The sequence below is a fragment of the Pleuronectes platessa genome, chromosome 13 (genome assembly GCF_947347685.1).
Source record: "Pleuronectes platessa chromosome 13, fPlePla1.1, whole genome shotgun sequence".
NCBI lineage: Eukaryota > Metazoa > Chordata > Actinopteri > Pleuronectiformes > Pleuronectidae > Pleuronectes > Pleuronectes platessa.
In genome coordinates, this window is record NC_070638.1 from 6,743,829 (window position 1) to 6,761,887 (window position 18,059).

Sequence of the window (18,059 nt, forward strand, 5' to 3'; positions counted from 1 at the left end):
AAGAATAATGAGTTGTTGATGTGGGCAACAGGACAATATCAATAATTATCGCACTATAAATTTCCTCAACAGCAATATAAGAGGTTTGTATACAGCGAGGATGAAACACACGATTGATCCACCTCAGATTTGTTAAATGTTTGCCTTTTATCAAGTGTCATTCCCTGTTCAGTTTAAAACCACAACCTTCACTCAGGCAGTGTTGTGCAAGTTCACTACTCTCATGAAATAGTTCAGTTCATACAAGTAAACATTCAAATAGTTCACATTCATAGTTCCCCATTTAAATTCTGAACTAGTTCATAGTTCAGTTCATTTCATAGTTTTAAGGTGGAAAGTGAGAATGAAAGACTTAACTTGTTAAAGAAAACCTTATCCATCACTACCCCTTGGACTTTACTGTCGGAATCTTCATCAGACAGTGTGTAAAAATCCCTCTCTGCTTTCTCTTGCCATCTGTATATGAGACCGAGAGCTGTTGTGTTGCAGGTATGGCCTGCCCCTTTAAGGAAAGTTTGTAGTGTGTGACGTAGTGCACCTGGGTATTGTGGGAAAAGACGTTTAAAGTGTGTGTGTAACGAGAAGTGACGGAGCACCTAGAGGTGATGCGAGTGTTGCTCCTGCTGTATATCCGAGAAATAAAGTGGCCGCATTCCAAGTAAAGAAACATCTCCTCCTCCTTCTTCACGGAGCGGTCCGGACGGCTGGTTACCGACCAGACAGCGAGCCAAGATAACCAGTGACACAGGGGTGGACTGGCCATCTGGCATACCGGGCATCGTCCCGGTGGGCCGTTGACCCAATGCGGGCCGGTCTGGTCCGCTATGTTTTTGTTTTTCTCTTCTTCCTCTCTAAATTCCATCCAATTGGGCCGGCCAATTGGCTACAGAGGGCTAGCAGTGTGTTGCCAGTATCGACACATATTATTGGTCTATTGTTTGTCATTGTCAATCAGTCATGGGCTGACAGGCTCAGAGAGCCCTGACAGTGCTGTCAATCACAACACAAACCAGGGTGGGGCGGGACCTCATTCCATTTTGGGGGGGGGGAGTCGCGGGACGGGCTGCTGCTGAGACAGAAACTTAAAATGGATAATAAGAGTAAAATCGCTGAGAAGCATCGGGAAAAAAAGCCTAAGTCTCTGGAGGTGGAGGCTGCTAAATGTGCCAAACTGACGGACCTGTTTGGTGCCGGGTTCACCAGCCCAGCAGCAGCAGGTGCGCCGGGACACGAGCGAGGAGGACTCGACCATGATGAGCGAGTGGAGGCAGACATGGTAAGGAACGTTGGCCTGGCGCTGGCTAGGCTACATTTTTGAGACATGTCCAAAACAGAGTAGAAAACGTTTTTGATTTGGTTTTAATATGCCGAATTGTGATATTATGGGTTATTATTGTTCAGATGATTTAGCTAAGCTAGCTAAGAGCTACTAACGTCGTTTACTGTTGCCATAGCATCAGTAAACTTTCTGAGCTGTAAATAGAGATGAGAGTTATGAGTTGATCCTTAATGGTGTGATCATGTACACTAAATGATCAATTATTACAGGTTGTTGTGATATATTTGAGGAGTCGTTCTCCCTCTGTTTTATATGTGGACATTTGGGACCACTGTTAGAATTGTAAGTTTATCATGTATTTTTGAATGTATAAATTCATACTTCATAATTATAATAATTTTCAAAAGGTTTTAAAAGAAACACACATCCAAAAAGTTCTCAACTCTAGGTTCAGGACAGAGGAAAACATTTTCTTTATTTTTCAGACATTATAATGTATCCATGTCCTTCTCCGGTTGACCACTTGACATGTGAGCGCCTGAGGAGTTGTTCCCCCTCTGTCCATGTTCGAGGACTTGCTCTCTGTCTGCCTCCACTCTCTGCCTTCACTGTACCAAAGTTTGTCTGTTGAGTCTCCTCTAGTCTGGTGAGTTTATCATGTTTTATGTTTTATGAAATCATACTTAATTTGTGATGATTAGAGACATTATAATGTATCCATGTCCTTCTCAGGTTGACCACTTGACATGTGAGAACCTGAGGAGTTGTTTTCCAGACACAGGTAGAGCTGGCACTCACCCTGGGCCTGCCCTTTTGGGCTGGGCTTCAGCTGCAGATCTAAAGGCTGCTTCCAGGGGCAGGGGCCCTCAGCCTTTGTTTTTCTTTGCTTCTGCACCTTACAACATACATCACACCTTATTTTCACACATCCAAACACTGTTAACACCACTGACGCGTAACATATTTGACACATCCCACTACGTAGTTAGAGCTATCTTGATTTGGAGTTAAATACATTTACTTTTGGCATGAGAGGTTTGTGTGTGGCCTCCCTTCTTGTTGCCATCTTTGAGCTAGGTGGTAACAGTAGTATGCATGAGAGAAGACGCCGCGAGATTTGTGGACTTCTATGTGGTGTCCGCTGATAATGTAGTGGGCTGGTCTGGACAGACAATGCCAGGGCTGAATTTTTGTCCCAGTCCACCCCTGCAGTGACAGGGGCGGCTCCTGGTACAGGCGACATAGGAGACTGATTTATCATAACGTGACACATGCAATGTAAAACAATACATTAACGTCCTCTAACCCAGGGGACATACCGGAGGTAGAAGCGCTGCGAAAAGCGGTCTGCCTCCTTTCCTCGCCCATGTGAAATACTTGGGCTGTTCGCACCGGGAAGAACCAGGAAGCACCGCGATGGCGGCTACAGGCTTGCGTAGGTCAGTCACCTGTGAAAACCAGCATCATTTACCCCTGAACCAGCGCGGAGATATAATGATGATAATGATGAAAAATTAAATATAAAAAAATAAAATATGAATAAAATTAAATAAAATTAAATATAAAAAAATAATAATAAAAAAAGAAAACTGTGCGCGCAGATCCTGCGCAGAAGCCCATTGCGCACATCCTGCGCAGTAGCCCATTGCGCACATGCTGCGCAGTAGGCTTCTGCGCACATGCTGCTTCCTGTTTACATATTTAATAAATTTAAATAGTATAAGATATTTTGCAATTAATAGGACAAATACTGCCAATATTAAGGCCCCAGTATTTTATCAGCTTAAATATTCGAAGGGCTGGGATTCAAACCCGGGTCCTATGGGTTGAAGACCAAACACTTTACCGACGAGGCCACAACGCCTGATGGTTGCCTCGAGGAACTAAGCACAACAAGAATATGGACATAGTGTGTGTGTGTGTCATTTTATGCTGCTTTTGATAAACACTTCAGAGAAAATATTTCCTACTTTACTACATATATTTGACAGCCTTACTTAAAAGTTACTTTTATATTTTTGGCTTTTAGATACTGGATGATTTAACACACTTTAAAAACCTATTGTTGGAGAACTTTGTCTTCGGACGCCTTACAAGAATCACAGTCTGCTGTGATGTCCTGAGGCTGCCCCCTGCTGGCTGCTGGGTTCCTCTGCTGCTCTAGCTTGGTTTGTGCAGCTTGTGATTAACTAAAGTTTTCCATAAAAGAAAATCTTTAATATCCTTCAAGGGCAAGCCAGCATCTAAAACATCCTCCAGGATGGCTCCCTGTGTGAACAGTCAGGCGGCGGCTCACACAGAATTTGTGCTTCCGCCTCAGGTGTGTCCCTGACGTACACGCTGCGGTGATAGACTGCGGTTAGAGTCAAAGATGAATCAAAAAAAGATTAAATTATCAGGTGCACAATTCAGATAGCACCGCAAAGTAGAGAAGGAAGAATATAGAAGTAAGAATCTACCCAATTGTGGACATCATTGTTTATTATTGTCGATATGACATATGCTATCAGTGCAGGACTCGTTTGATATTTTTTATTATATATTTTTATTGTTTTTTATAGCTTACAAATTTGTCTGCCTGTTTACAGTCCAAAAGTTCTTGGGGATTTATGACAGTTTGCATGTGTATGTTGGGGGGCGCCAATTTGAAATCTCACCTAGGGCGCCAACCTTGCCAGTGAGCTGAGCTCTCAACGAGACATTGGCCAGAGAAGAAAACACTTGGAATACGTTGCTTGTTTGGTCTGCATATGTGTGCCATGAGTGATGGGTTACGTAGTGCGAAGTCGAGTTAGCACTCAGTTTAATATTAGTAATACCCCTCAGACATTTTAAAGTGTAATGATTTCTTGTACATTATGCTAAAACATTACATTATTTATCAAGAGGTATGTACCGTATATAATTAGTATGATATGGGACATTATACTAAAATATTTAAATATTGGATTTCATGTGAAATAATGAAGGATGTAAATTTCAGGTCGGACCCCACAGCTTATAATAAGAGGTGGATTTAAAGAATACACATTTTCAGGATTTTCATAATGTCCTGAGAATGCAATGTTGAGAATCACCAAATAAACAATGCATTTCACTTTCTGTAAAAGTATCTCTAGAATAAAGAAAACAAGGCAATAGATTTCATGTACATTTGGCCTGGTTTTATTGTGAATACCAATTTAATAAGTATGGTTAAAAGAATAGATACAAACAGCAGGATACAAGTTTAGACAGAACCTTTACAATAATGTCAGTTTCAAACTTAAGAACAGGCAGCATCTCATTACTGTACATTAATCGGGGGGGTGGGGTGGGGGGGGTGCAGACCCTGCGGTGCAACATGTTACATTGGGATAGTGTGTTGGGACAAACTGGCTCCTGCTACCGTGGTCCCAGAACAGCAGCTACTTCGATATTGTCGAACCCTCTTAGATCCAACAGATTTAATACTAGTTCACCAGAGCGTTGAAGGCAGCACTGGAAGGGATTCTTTATCTTTGAATCAAATAAGTTAATGCTATTAAAAAAAAAAAAAAAAAAAAAAAAAAGTCTGCAGAATAAAATGTCCTCGTTTGCAAGTCCCTGGTACCAAGCACTCGAGCTGCGGGTTGTTTCAGATTCTTAAGGCGGCACAGGGACGACGAGAAGCAGCACATTTGAAACATAGGAACTCAAAAGTCGGCTCAACACATGACTTCATCTGGTTTAACAGATTTAAAAACGGCTTAATTTAGCATCATTCGATATTATACAACATAAATAATTTTCCAGTCTCAGCCTTTTGTATTCCACTCGTTTTGTAAAAATCAACTTTTCCAATGACTTGACACTTAACATCCACATAAATGAGTCGTATATAAATTTATGAGAAGGAGACTTTGTACTTTTGATCTTTCCCTCAGTGTGGCACTGTCACCAATAGCTTATGGAGGTTTTGGTAAAGAGTACTTTGAACAATTTGTACAAACTACATTCTGGAAGTTATAGTTATATTCTTGTATCTGCTAATTTGTTTTGACATGGATCTGAACAAGAGTCCATTGCAAGATTCGTCTTTTCTTTGACACAAGTTAAATCAAGCATATTTAAAAGGAAGTGATATCGATGAGTGCGTCGCTGCAGCTGGATTGAATTTACAGGGACAGCTGGGCCTTAGCGGAGGTTTGTGCGCTCCTCTAGTTTCTGTTCAGCTTTAGATAGGGTCTGTTTTAGTGTTGAACAGTTCTAAGATATGACAGGTCTGAGATGAACGTGGAGGGGAGTGTTTTTGATCAATTCTCACATTACCATTCGACCCTACAGTACGACAAGCATGTATCAAACACAGAGAGAAGTGTCCCTGTTCTCGTGTGAGCCATTTAAATATACAACTAAGTTTGGCAGAATATCACTTACTCCACCTTTCTCTGAATACATACATCCTGTACTGGTTCTCCATTTAAAATAGCTTAACAATAATCAAAACATAATTAAAATGCACTACAAAAAAGAAAACTCCATAGTAATCATTTTTCAACACTGACTAAAGAGATGCTTCATATACACTGGAGCGGTTTAGAGAGTTCCCCCCCCCTTAGTAGCCAAGTCTGTGGTGTGAGTCCGTTAGTACAGCTCCTGAACGGAGACACAGTGACTCCTACATCCAGCAACAAGGATGCAGGACTGATCGTTTTAGAAAAAGAAAAACTCTGCAGCATAAAGTGAGGAGTCACTGAAAGAACACAAGACAATGATCTTGTATTTTTCTAGCATGTGGGGTTTGTTTTCCACGGTTTTTTCCTCTTTGGCTTTTAGACCTTTTCATTCATCTGTGACATACGACTGCAGAGTTTCCCTTTAAAACCACCAAGAGCTGTTTTAACAGACATCCCACCCATGAGGTCATCATGTGGCTTCACTACTGGTTCAGTACAGTATATACAAGAGTCATGTGCATGCTTGAATTACTCTTTTCGTTTCCCTCGAAAAAACAAAGTGGCTTCAGTTTTCAGTACTTCTAAAAATTGACAACATATACAGAATGTAGTAGCCAGACGTTTTTTTTTTTAGCATTGCCAAACGTCACTTTTGATATTTAAATAGAAAGCAAGTTAATGGAAATCAACTCTCCTTTTTTAGTGATAAGATCAGCACCACAGTAGATTTGAGTCAGTGAGAAGTCTGTGGTGTGTGACGGTAAATCATCAAGTACGACTGATGATGTGTGAGCCAAGTGCTGCAAGTGTATCGCTGTGTATGCAACTGCTGTACACCTTCCTGTAGTGTGTGTATCGGGTTGTGCAGGTCCAGTGTGCATGAAGGAATGCCTTTGTGCATTCATTTATATCTGTACTTGCATATGGATTGTGTCGTTGGATTGAAGTAGTTACAGTTACACTTGTTATCGCAAAACATTTTGGTTAGGCTTCATTCAACAGGTCTGGAATTTCCTCGAAAGTTTTGTGGAATTTGGTATCAAAGATTAAACACTACAGAAACTGGATCACTTGTTAAATTATTAAAATAATTGCTAGGGTGACCCAACTATTTTTTAATCACAGTAAACTAGCTGAACATGTGAGGCCTAGTCTATACAATCCCAAAACCTGTGTACGGTTTGAGGAATAAACTGGTTTACATTTTATTTCCACTAGAATTGATCAAGAACTGACAATAGATTCAACTTAGTCCTAATTAATCTTTGCTAGTTAAGTGGTTCTTACCAGGAAACTTCAAAAGAAATTATGAAAAAATACGGACCAATAACAATTTTTAATAGGCCTGTCACTAACAGGGAATGGTTAGTGCCAGGTCTTGTACGTTTAAATGCACAATGCCTTTTTTGCCATTAGATCTAGATTTGAGAACAAGAGGTTTGAGTGAAATCCAGAAATTAAATAAGTGCAACTGAAGCTACTGCGTGTCTCCTCCATGGTCAAATAAATCAGGTGAAGACACGAAGGAGACGAGCGAGTGCCCATTTTCAGACCAAGTGTGACTTGGGGCGAATTCTTCAAATCAAAGCAGACTTTTTATCTGCCAGATAAAATAACACAGAATGGCAAATGTCAAGGTTAGCTTACTCTTGTTTGTATTTTCCATCCTTCTGGTGTTTTACGATTAAAAACAATTAATAAAATATGGTAAAAGAAATAATCTGACCACCATTTGATCAGGCCTGGTGCATGTATGGGTTTGCCTGTAAGGAGAACAGTGATCAAAGGGGGCCCTATAGCAAGGCTTTCTCCGAGTAGGGGGCCTGTGCGGCGTCTGTGGAAGGTGCTATGCTCGGGCCGGAGGGGTGGCTGTAGTTTTGCGTGTGCGTCATGCCTGTGGGAACCGTGCCTGGAGGGAGACCGTGGCCGGCTGCTGGGTTGTGGTAGTGAATGTCTGCTGGGGCCATGCTGCCTGGAGCAGCAGTGTAGACTGGCGGCTGGCCCATGTACATATGATGATCACTACGGGTAAGAGCGAAGAAACATGAATTTTAACACTGCAGCAAAGTGGAATCGTTAAATATTTAATGAAAAGTTGAATCATTAATACTGAAAACTCTCCAAAGAAGACTGTGTTCAATAATGTCCAAGTCTCCAATAACAGCTGAGACCAGAACGATTACAAAAAAAAGCGGAATTATCAACTTGTAGTTTATATTGTACCAGGACATCTAGATGTATGAGGGACTCACCTGGGAGCTTGCTGTCCAGGTATGGAGCTTCCAGGAGGAAGCTGCTCCATGGGAACACTGTAACCCTGCACTGGAGTACCGCTCATGGCATATGAACCTGATGCAGGCTGACCAGGGTACACCTGTGGTAAAAGAAAACATGCAGAGTGCATACTGAGTTGATAATGTGAGAATTGCTTGATAATGAGTTAGGTAGATGAGATACTGAAGTATCAAGATTCCAAAATCAGTCTCTTTAGGGGACTTCAAATCCATCAAGATAATTTGTGAAATTTACAGAGGCAAAGCATTTGGACAGTGGCAAGTAAAACTAAAAATGAATATAAGCAACATCCTTGTCTAAATATTAAACCCGACCGGATGCAGCAGCTGTGACAGGAACATTTCAACTTCTACAGAGTGACTCAAGGACCATGTGTTTGCATTGTGAGGTACGAAGGATGCCACTTCAGATACACGGGCAATTTCATTCACAGTGTATGAAAAGAAGGTTTCACGCAGGTTTTCTGGTGTCGTGCGAAGTAAATGTGTCTCAGGGTCACTGTACCTGTTGTGCTGCATTAGCGGGCTGCTGCATGTAGTACTGTTGGCTCTGCAGCTTGGCATACATGGCGTAAACGGGATCCTCATTCATCAACTTGGCATACAACGACAGAGATTCCATCACTTTAACATTCAGGTCCGACAGCTCTGAGTGCTTCCTGAATAATACAAACGCACAAAGACAGTAAGACTTCCTGAACTACATATTTAATCAGGGTCTGATTATATGATTTGTTATACGTTTTATCATCTGATGATCTGAAGTTATTCACCTGTCTATATCCTCCAACTTCTGGTCAATGAGGGGTCCCATTTGATTGCAGGCACCTGATTAAAAAAAATTAGGATTTTTATGGTTACTGATTTCATCTCTGCTCCAAAATAAATTCAGTTATTGCTGTAAACTGATCATTTTTCCTCACTCCTTTATTCAAGATTATTTCAATCTTCAGTTTACCTTCAAGCTGTAATAACTCGGCGCTGTCTGACTGGTTGTCTGTGGGATCTGCGCTCTGGATCATCTGCAGTAGCTGGTCCATTTTGTCCTAGAAGTTGTAAATAAAGTTTATATGATGACTGTTGAATCATTTCATGCTGTTGGGAAATAAATTCCCCCAGGGGGTAATTATTTCATGAATTGAAGGTCCTATAATAGAAAATGTATATATATAATTGTTAAGTTTAGATTCTGACTTTATTGTAACTCATTTTAGGAGCAGGTGATGTTTTAAAATAAAAATCTTGAAACATCCCTTTAGTGACATTTCAGAGGAGCTGAACAACTCAGTGAGCCTGTGCACTTACCTCATCTATGTATGCAGGCTCTTGTTCCGGCTCTATAGTCTCCACCTGGATGTCCTCACTGAACTGTACTGTCTTCTTCTCCGTCTTCACTGTAGATTTCAAAGTAAGCAAATGCGGTAATAAAAAAAAAAAACATCACACAAATGAATATGACGACAAGCGACATAATCAGCAAAGCAAAGGCCATACACAGTGAAGCCATTAGCGCTGGATGATTAGCAGCACATTTGACAATTTATTGAACAACCTCAGCTTCTGTGCAGACTGACAAAGCATCTTTTAACTACTGAGATGCACAGACAAGCTTGTCATGTGGAGCCACGACATCCTCTGGTTTAACTGCATCTGACAGGAAGCCGTACAGATCTTTGTAAGATGTAATGCCCCGAGGCTAAAACGTTTTGAGGCTCAAAGTAGAATCCATTGTAGCAGCAAAGAAGATGTTAAACACACGCAGGAATCAAGTGAGTGGATAAATAAAGAATGTGCGTCACTTCACGAGACATGGAAGCAGTTACTGAGACATGGAAGCAGTTACCAAAGCAAAACATTGATCCGTGTCTACATGACAGGTCTGTTAGATCAGAATAAGGTAAAAGTTGTAGAAAGCTCTCGATATTAATAAATATTTCCAAAACACTATGAGGACGATTCTCATATGACCACTAAGTACCAGGAGTGTTTTTGGACGGACCCATCACCTGTTCTGGGATCAGATAAGTGCTTCGGTTAGTCTTTGTCAAGGCACCCCCACTCTGAGAACACACTGCCTGGCAGGGGTACTACAATTCGGCCTTTTGTTTACATCATTTCCCAGGTGACAGGGCCCTGCACACTCCATGACGTCATGATTTTAATTTGTTAAATATTAGGCTTTTGTTGTAATTTCAGAGGTTATCAAATCGGAACAGAATCCAAAAGCTGTTCAGATTTCTCGAGATGTGATCATGTGATCAATCCAGGGTTAGTTTCTTTTAAGATGGAAGATCCAGGACAGGTATCAAGTGTGTGCTCAACAACAATGACATGTGCCGAATCCTGCTATTAAAAAGGGGCAAGGTCCTGCTATTAGTAGTGTTTTTGATTTATGTTACCAATAACTCGACGGTGTTGTACAATTGGACTGTATTGTTTCACCAGCCGAGTGTAAGTGATAAAGTATTTTCCTCTCAGGGATCAATAGAGCAATACTGCTAATGGACTAAATGGAGATCAAAGAACTAGATGAGTGGTGTGTGTTTTTGTGTGGGTGTGTACTCACTCATCTCAGGCTCCGCAGTGAGGTCGGCAGTGACAAAGTTGGAGGGGAACAGTCCCACTCCCTGATAAGTTTCCCCTTTCCACCAGTTGGGGTCACTAAAAAAAAATATTCACATATGACAATAAACTAAAATATTCAGTTTGATATGTTGTCTATTTCCTAGCTACAGAATCGATATTTCAGAGTTAACGAAGTAGATAAGCAAGTCACTTTAAGTTGATAACGTCAACTGAAACCAGAGCGATGTCACTGCCTCCAGGAGCAGACACACCTGCAGGAGAAACCATGTATTACAGTTTCTACTGCGCGTCAATACTCAAAAGCTGTGAAACTTTACTTGACTAAATATCCAAGTCTCTTTACTGGAGCTTTCAACCCTTTGTTTTCTTCATGGAATGAAAAAAGAGCCCAGCTAACGGACCCAGTCACCTGTTCTGGGATCAGATAAGTGCTTCGGTTAGTCTTTGTCAAGGCACCCCCACTCTGAGAACACACTGCCTGGAGGGGGTACTACAATTCGGCCTTTTGTTTACATCATCTCCCAGGCGACAGGGCCCTGCACACTCCATATCGTCATTACTTTATTTATTTTGTTAAATATTGGGCTTTTGTTGCAATTCCTGAAAAGTAATTTCAGGTTTATCAAATGGGAACAGAATCCAAAAGTTGTTCAGATTCCTCGAGATGTGATCATGTGATCACTCCAGGGGTAGTTTATTTTGAGATGGAATATCCAGGACAGGCATCAATTGTGTGCTCAACAACAATGAGCCATGAAACTGTCCCGAATCCTGTTATTTCACTAATCCTTGTATGCTGTGCTTACTTCCTTATTTGTGTGCATTTGTGCGAGAAGTTCACCTGTCGTCCAGGATAGTGATGATTTCTCCAGACTTGAAGGTGAGCTCGTTGTCCTCGGCAGCCTCAAAGTCATAGATGGCGCGGACTTTCCTGCCGTCTGACTTGTGCGAGGAGAGCAGGCTGGAGGTGCTCGGGTAAAGGCCCGACAAGGACGTCTGCGGACGTTGCTCCTTCAGCGACAGCTCAATAGCTGCAAACATGAGTCAGATTGTTGCTTTGCTCTTGAAAGACCTTGCACCTTTTAAACCTCCCTTAATATTAATGCAGTTCATAAATCTAGTGTAAATTCTTATTTATGCAATTCCAAAAAAGTCAACGTGTCAGTGAGAACATTTTTGAAGGACAAAACTCATTTTCTCAACCAACAGCTGTGGACTGAAAATCTGGTTATATATTTAGCTTGAGGACTATTTACCTTTGGCCAAGTCTTCCTCTTCTTTCTTGGTTGATGTGGACGGATCCTTTGCAACTAGAGCAGGACTTGCTTTTGCTTGCTCTGCAGCCTGTGAACAAAGTATCCTAAACTTAGGTGTATCAAGAACTCAACTGAGCCTGAAATACAGTGGTTAATAAAAAACATCCTCCATTTGTCCTTTTTCCTCCACAGGCCTACCTGGGACCCCACTGCAGGAAAGGTTACACCCTGCTCACGTAGATTCTTAATCATTGCTGAGATCAGACTCAGCTGTGGATCATTGCGGAAGTCCTCCGCCCACTCCACCATGAGGGCTTTAAGCTTCTCACACACTTTGGGGTGGCCCTGGAGATATATTCAATCATGAAGTTAAGAAAACAAGGATGACACACAATCACTTAATGAAGTTATCTGGACAACCACAGAGGGTGAAAACATACCTTGTTTAAGACGTTACTGACTTCACTGGCAAACTCTCTGGAGCACACCTCCAAGTGGAAGATCTTCCCACAGTTTGAGACACAAGCACCAAGAAGCTGTGAGGACAAAGGGGTGCAAATATTTATCTGACTCACTAATTGATATGTAACAATAGGCGACAAACATGTAGCACAAACACTGGAGAATTGATTTGGTCACTGTGGCAGTAAACCAGGCCACGGGGCTTTAACCACAGCAGCCAGAGACAAACCATTCGGATCTTATCATATTTGTTAACTCCAAACATAAATTCCAAACGCAAACTTAAACTTCCTGAGCTTTCTGCTCCATGTCTCTGGCTCCTCTGTGTCTGGCTCCTCTGTGTCTCTGAGTGTCTCCTGAGTCAGCTCACCAGTGCATTTTAAGCGTGAGGACCAATCAGCTAACAGCTCTCACCTGTGCTGATTGATCCTCCATGGTGCTTCAGCGAATGAAAAGAGCCCAGCTAACGGACCCCGTCACCCGTTCTGGGATCAGATAAGTGCTTCGGTCGGTCTTTGTCAAGGCGCCCCCACTCTGAGAACACACTGCCTGGCAGGGGCACTACAATTCGGCCTTTTGTTTACATCATCTCCCAGGCGACAGGGCCCTGCACACTCCATGACTTCATCACTCTAATTAGTTATTTGGCTTTTGTTGTAATTCATGAAGAGTAATTTCAGAGGCTTTCATCAAATGGGAACAGAACCCAAAAGCTGTTCCTCAGATTCCTCGGGATGTGATCCACAGTCATACTACTAGCTCTCTTTAATAAAGTGTTGATGAAGTTTGATGACAAGAAGAAAACACAACATCTCCATTGACTGAACAGTCACACTTATACCAAACATGGCTGTTTGTTTCCTGCTTACAGTCAGCGCCTGCATGGCAACATGAGGATCCTTGTGGTTCACTCTTCTCATTATAGAGCGGAGACATTCTTTAGGTCTGCAACAGAATGAAAAATAATAGATATCAAAGGTTGGTGAAAATGAACTGCTCTGCCACAGAGAATTATAAATAGAGATGTTTCTCCTACACACGTTGTGTCTCTGGGTTCATTCTCCTTCCCTTTGAAATCGTGTTTTAAAAAAAAATGTTTCGGAAAAGCTGAGAGATGATGGGTGTGCATTCAATATGTGTGGATTAGTAGAAGACAGTTGACTAACCCAGTTCGTGACTGCCCTATCTTATCACATATGTCCAGAATGAGGCCCCAGTCCTCAGCTGTGTTCATCTCACTGGTTGCTTTCTCTGCAGAAAGGAAGCACAGCAACAGCAGAAAAATTAAACATTGCAGGACTTATTGTGCTTAGAGACAGAGTCGAAAAAAGGAGAGGTGATAACTGTATGAAAGAGAGAGTATAAAGTAGGAGGGAAATGGAAATACACAAGACATTTGAGTAAATGTACACATTTACTTTCACCCACTGGCCGTCTTTACTTGATACCACCGTCTGTGTTACACACCGATATGAGCTTTGCCTACAGGGCATTTATGTTTATATTTTACTTAAAAAGGATGCTTATTTTCTTAAATCCAGTCCTATATATATATTAGTATTGTAGTGGACATATGGCCATAATCATCCCATCAACTCCTACAGTATATTTGTATTCTTGTTATAGCTATTTAAAGTCCATAGTTAAACTGTACAATAACAAACCTCAAATACTATATTTCGTTGTGATAAGGGAGTGAAAACGTCATCTTAGGAATCATTCTCAATTATTTTTTTGCTCCTTAATATCAGTATTGGCATTGGCCCCCCGGAATTACAAACATTTTGGGCGCAGATATTTTGAGGATCTGCTAATGTAAATATGCCTGTTATGTTTCAGTGTTTGATGGAATGCATTGAGTCACGGTCAATATGCATTAATCAATGTTTTGATCAGTATTCAAAATTACTTTATTCACACAGACATTTAAATAGCATGTAACCAGAAAGAGGACTACTAACTTACAGCCTTTGTTACAAGTTGATTATCACAATACTCCCACAGATATATAAAACAACCCAATTGAAAAGCCTGAAATGAACCATCCACGATTATCATTGAGTGCTGTAACTTGTATGTTAAGGGTCAGTGAGGTGTTGGTGCAGTTTGCTCTTCCTCTGCTCACTGCACATGCTCCTGAAGTGGTTAACCACTCGAGCCACAGCAAAGAGACAAAGGGAATCCCACAGTAGCTTCGTGGTTTCATGCACCAGCCCGCATCCAATTTCAATCCCACTTAACTATGATACGCCAGCCTTGTCATGTTGGTTACAGGCAGGTAGTGATGGAGCAGACGGCTAGCACGCTAGCTAGCTTAGCAGCAAATAGCTGATGACAACATTTGTGTTACGTCCATTGACTGTCAACCCGGATGATTAAATAATAACTATACACACAGCACAGCTTGAAAACGTAGTTTAACTCAAATTAAAAATTAAAATGTTGGAACTTTGAGCGTTTTCAAAGAATCGAGATGCTAACTGCTGTTGGCTACATCCCATTAGATGTGGCAAGCTAGCTAGCTAGCCGAATGAGCCCGGTGGCTAACAGAAGCAAAACATACCAAGAGAGGGGAGAGGGGGGGTAGAACAGCTCCAGAATCAGCTTTTATAGCATCAACCTTATATATGGAACAATATATGCTGTGTGGGCAGACATGTGACATTCGCAGTGTGATGCTAACCGAGAGGCTGTGTCCCGCTGGACAACACAAACAAAGCGGAGTGGTCCCAGCTCCGGCAGCTAGCCTGCTACAACTAGCCCCCGGCTCCCGGCTACTCACCCGCATCTTGGTCGAATGGGTTGGTCGCGAAGAGAGGCATCGCTGGTGTGTCGACAACAACAGATATCCGCCGTCTCTCGTTATGTCCCCTCTCTTGTTTATTTCATGCAGCAACGACGCATAGTACCGACAACTTCATGGATGTCCAGCGGAGCTCCGGGCGCGGTGACGCGGCTGCGGGCGCAGTGTCGCTGGGAGATCGTCCCGTGTTCGGACGAGCTGCGATCACCGACTGTGATTCTCCAGTTCAGAGCAATAAATGAACCTTGAGCCACAATCGCCTTTGAATTGAAAATAGAAAGAAAACATGTCATCGTCAGCTGACTTTGCTCACGTGACGTTATCTCATCCCATTGAAAACAGTTTTGTATCCCCCATACACATATGGAGGAATATCAGGGTCAGACATAATGAAATAAAAATAAATAAATCTCTTTTTTTCATCTTGCTTATCAAATATAAAGTGGACTTGTTAAGAATAAAGTGGCATTGTTTTTATTAGTATTATTATTTGGAATATTAGAGAATTGTCCTAATTGAGTAATATCATTATTATAATATAATATTATTCTTAAGATGCATTTACTAGTCCCAAACACACCCCAAACATATCCCAAAGGCACACTCATGCAGGTAGGGAAATTTAACCTCTGCTTTTAACCCATCTGGTGCAGGACACACAGAGCGACCATGTACGGCGCCCGGGGAGCAGATGTTGGGGGAGTAAGGTGCCTTGCTCAGGGGCACTAGACAGGGTAGGGAGAATCCTCTTGGATTTTTGGACAGATCAATCCAGGTTCGTCTTTTTGTTGTTTCTCCTTGGAGTCGAACCAGAGACCTTTTCGGCCCATAGTCCAAGTTTCTGCCACTAGTCCACCGAATAAAGAATAAAGTTGTAGTTTACAGGGAAAATTTCTAATATTTCAAGAAAGAAAATCATTTTATAAGCATAAAAAAGTAATTGAAAAGAAAGTCATAGTATCACAAACATTTAAATTTTTTCTTCACGACAACTTCACTTGTCACAGAATAGTATTTCTAGTTTCTTGCCCACGAAAAAATAAAACATCCTCAAATTTTTTGATTCTTTTCTCACCATTTCAACTTTATTTGCTGCTTTAACTTCTTCCAGTTTTTCCTTTCACCCGCCCCTGGTAGTCTTTGCGTGGAACACAGTGGGAAACGTCTTATTAAATCTGGACTAGAATATTTCATGTATATGTACAAAAAAAAATCAGATGTGTGACCTTTATTAGGACCAGAGAGCTGACAGGCACTGACAGACAGTGAGGCCCTATTGAAATTGTATTTTTCAGGCAAATGAATTGGCTTTTTTGAGGGCTTTAACATGCTCAAATTCTTATAAAAATTTGCCAACAAATTAATTTTTTTTACTTTTTTTATATAACATATATTTTTTAGTTTACCTCCTGCGCAGAAGCGAGTGGCCTAACTGAAGCTCTGAAATACATTTATAAGAGTATTTATGTAAGTTTCTTCTCAATTTGTCGGTTGTTTGTTCTCTGTCTCCTTGTTTGTAATTTACCTTGCCCCTTTTGAATAAATAAACGAAATATAATATAGTATAATGAATAAATATCTGTAGCATAAAATGGGAATACTCAAGAAAAGTACACCTCAGAATTGCTGAGCACAATATAACAGGAATAAAGGCATCGACTCCACACAGTTTCTTTTTAATTTTATTGTGATAAGTGCCCGTGTCTTATCCAGAGAAACTTGGTCATTTAATTAAGGCACAATGAGCCTACTGCTACTCAGTCCTTCAGCATCATATGAATCTGCAAAGGTCAATCAAATGACAATAACAACTGATTATGCAAATAATAATCATGTAACATATTCCACATATTGTATTAAGACATATTGAATAAATCATCGTATATGGCTACATTAAAAAACACCAACATATTGTTCATGTACGCTTCATAATGTATAAAACTGGCAGTCTAAGATCTAAGAAATACGTTCCTTTATAAAACAGCAGCACTGCTCACCCTGAGCATCTATTATTAAAAAATGAGATGAATATTTCAGTTTGCTGAAAGGTGAGATTTACATTATTTGTTATCTGAGTTTACAGTCGTGGATGGTGAGCAGCTGCTCATCATTTTCCCGAAAGCTTATTTCAAGCACAGTTCTGTATCTGTGACATATGTGATGGTATAAAAATAGTTGCAACACTATTAACAACATAATCCTCTGACATGGATTTTCTGTGAGTGGAAAGATTGACAAGACAGTTAAGAAATAAAATGATATGAAACTAAATTCCAACCAACAATCTACTGCTTGTGAAATATTATTTACAGATACACCTGTACAACAGTGGCTACATCATACAATGACAGAGTATAGCCGGAATATGATGAACAAAAATATAAACGCAACACTTTTGTTTTCGTTCCCATTGTTCATGAGCTGCGATGACATTTCTACAACTTTTTCCAAGAACACAAGCGTGCAGTCGGCATATTGATTGAAGTGGAGCCACCCGGGGCAGATTCTGCAGAACTGAATGTCCATCATTCAACCATCAGCTGTCTCCGAAGTCGATTCCAAGAGTTTAGCAGCACTGTACATCGTGTATCTGTCCGTCAACCACACGTCACCATGACAGCACAAGATCCTTTTCAGATACTGAGTGGAGAAACTAGACAACTGTCCTCCATGTTGTTCAAATGCCTGCACACGTGCTCCAGGTGAAAACTTCCAGTTGTTTTTTTTTCACTGAATAGTGAATGCATTGTGATTTCTAACATTAAGAAGATCCTGCGGGTTGCGTTTATATTTTTGTGTAGTGTTGATTACCACATTGTCATGTTTCCTTCACTACAAATACTACAAAAATGCCTTAGTGGGCTGGCTCTGGGCTTTGTTGTAAAGTGCCTTTAACACAAGGATCAACCAAAGTCTCAGTGATGCTCATGTGGGCTGGCTTCATCAGGGACCTCTTTCCAT

The 18,059-nt window shown here is 41.0% G+C and overlaps 1 protein-coding gene and 2 non-coding genes across 3 annotated transcripts in view; all 3 read right to left on the reverse strand.

Moving 5' to 3' along the window:
- Nucleotides 1–6,261: 6,261 nt before the first annotated feature.
- LOC128454175 (collectin-12) overlaps nt 6,262–18,059 on the reverse strand; it is a 36,510-nt gene continuing 24,712 nt past the window's right edge. The window contains exons 10-23 of the mRNA XM_053437458.1: nt 15,078–15,153; nt 13,462–13,546; nt 13,165–13,240; nt 12,274–12,369; nt 12,032–12,178; nt 11,834–11,921; nt 11,419–11,608; nt 10,558–10,652; nt 9,297–9,385; nt 8,950–9,037; nt 8,765–8,819; nt 8,497–8,650; nt 7,950–8,071; nt 6,262–7,719 (exon numbers count right to left, since the gene is read on the reverse strand). Coding sequence (XP_053293433.1) covers nt 7,491–7,719; nt 7,950–8,071; nt 8,497–8,650; nt 8,765–8,819; nt 8,950–9,037; nt 9,297–9,385; nt 10,558–10,652; nt 11,419–11,608; nt 11,834–11,921; nt 12,032–12,178; nt 12,274–12,369; nt 13,165–13,240; nt 13,462–13,546; nt 15,078–15,153 — 1,590 coding nt within the window. The 3' untranslated portion in view covers nt 6,262–7,490. The remainder of the gene's footprint in view (nt 7,720–7,949; nt 8,072–8,496; nt 8,651–8,764; nt 8,820–8,949; nt 9,038–9,296; nt 9,386–10,557; nt 10,653–11,418; nt 11,609–11,833; nt 11,922–12,031; nt 12,179–12,273; nt 12,370–13,164; nt 13,241–13,461; nt 13,547–15,077; nt 15,154–18,059) is intronic.
- Nucleotides 10,002–10,114, reverse strand: LOC128455344 (small nucleolar RNA SNORD89). Its single transcript, XR_008341719.1, has one exon. It is a non-coding gene; the product is annotated as a small nucleolar RNA SNORD89 (small nucleolar RNA).
- On the reverse strand, nt 12,780–12,892 carry LOC128455343 (small nucleolar RNA SNORD89). Its single transcript, XR_008341718.1, has one exon. It is a non-coding gene; the product is annotated as a small nucleolar RNA SNORD89 (small nucleolar RNA).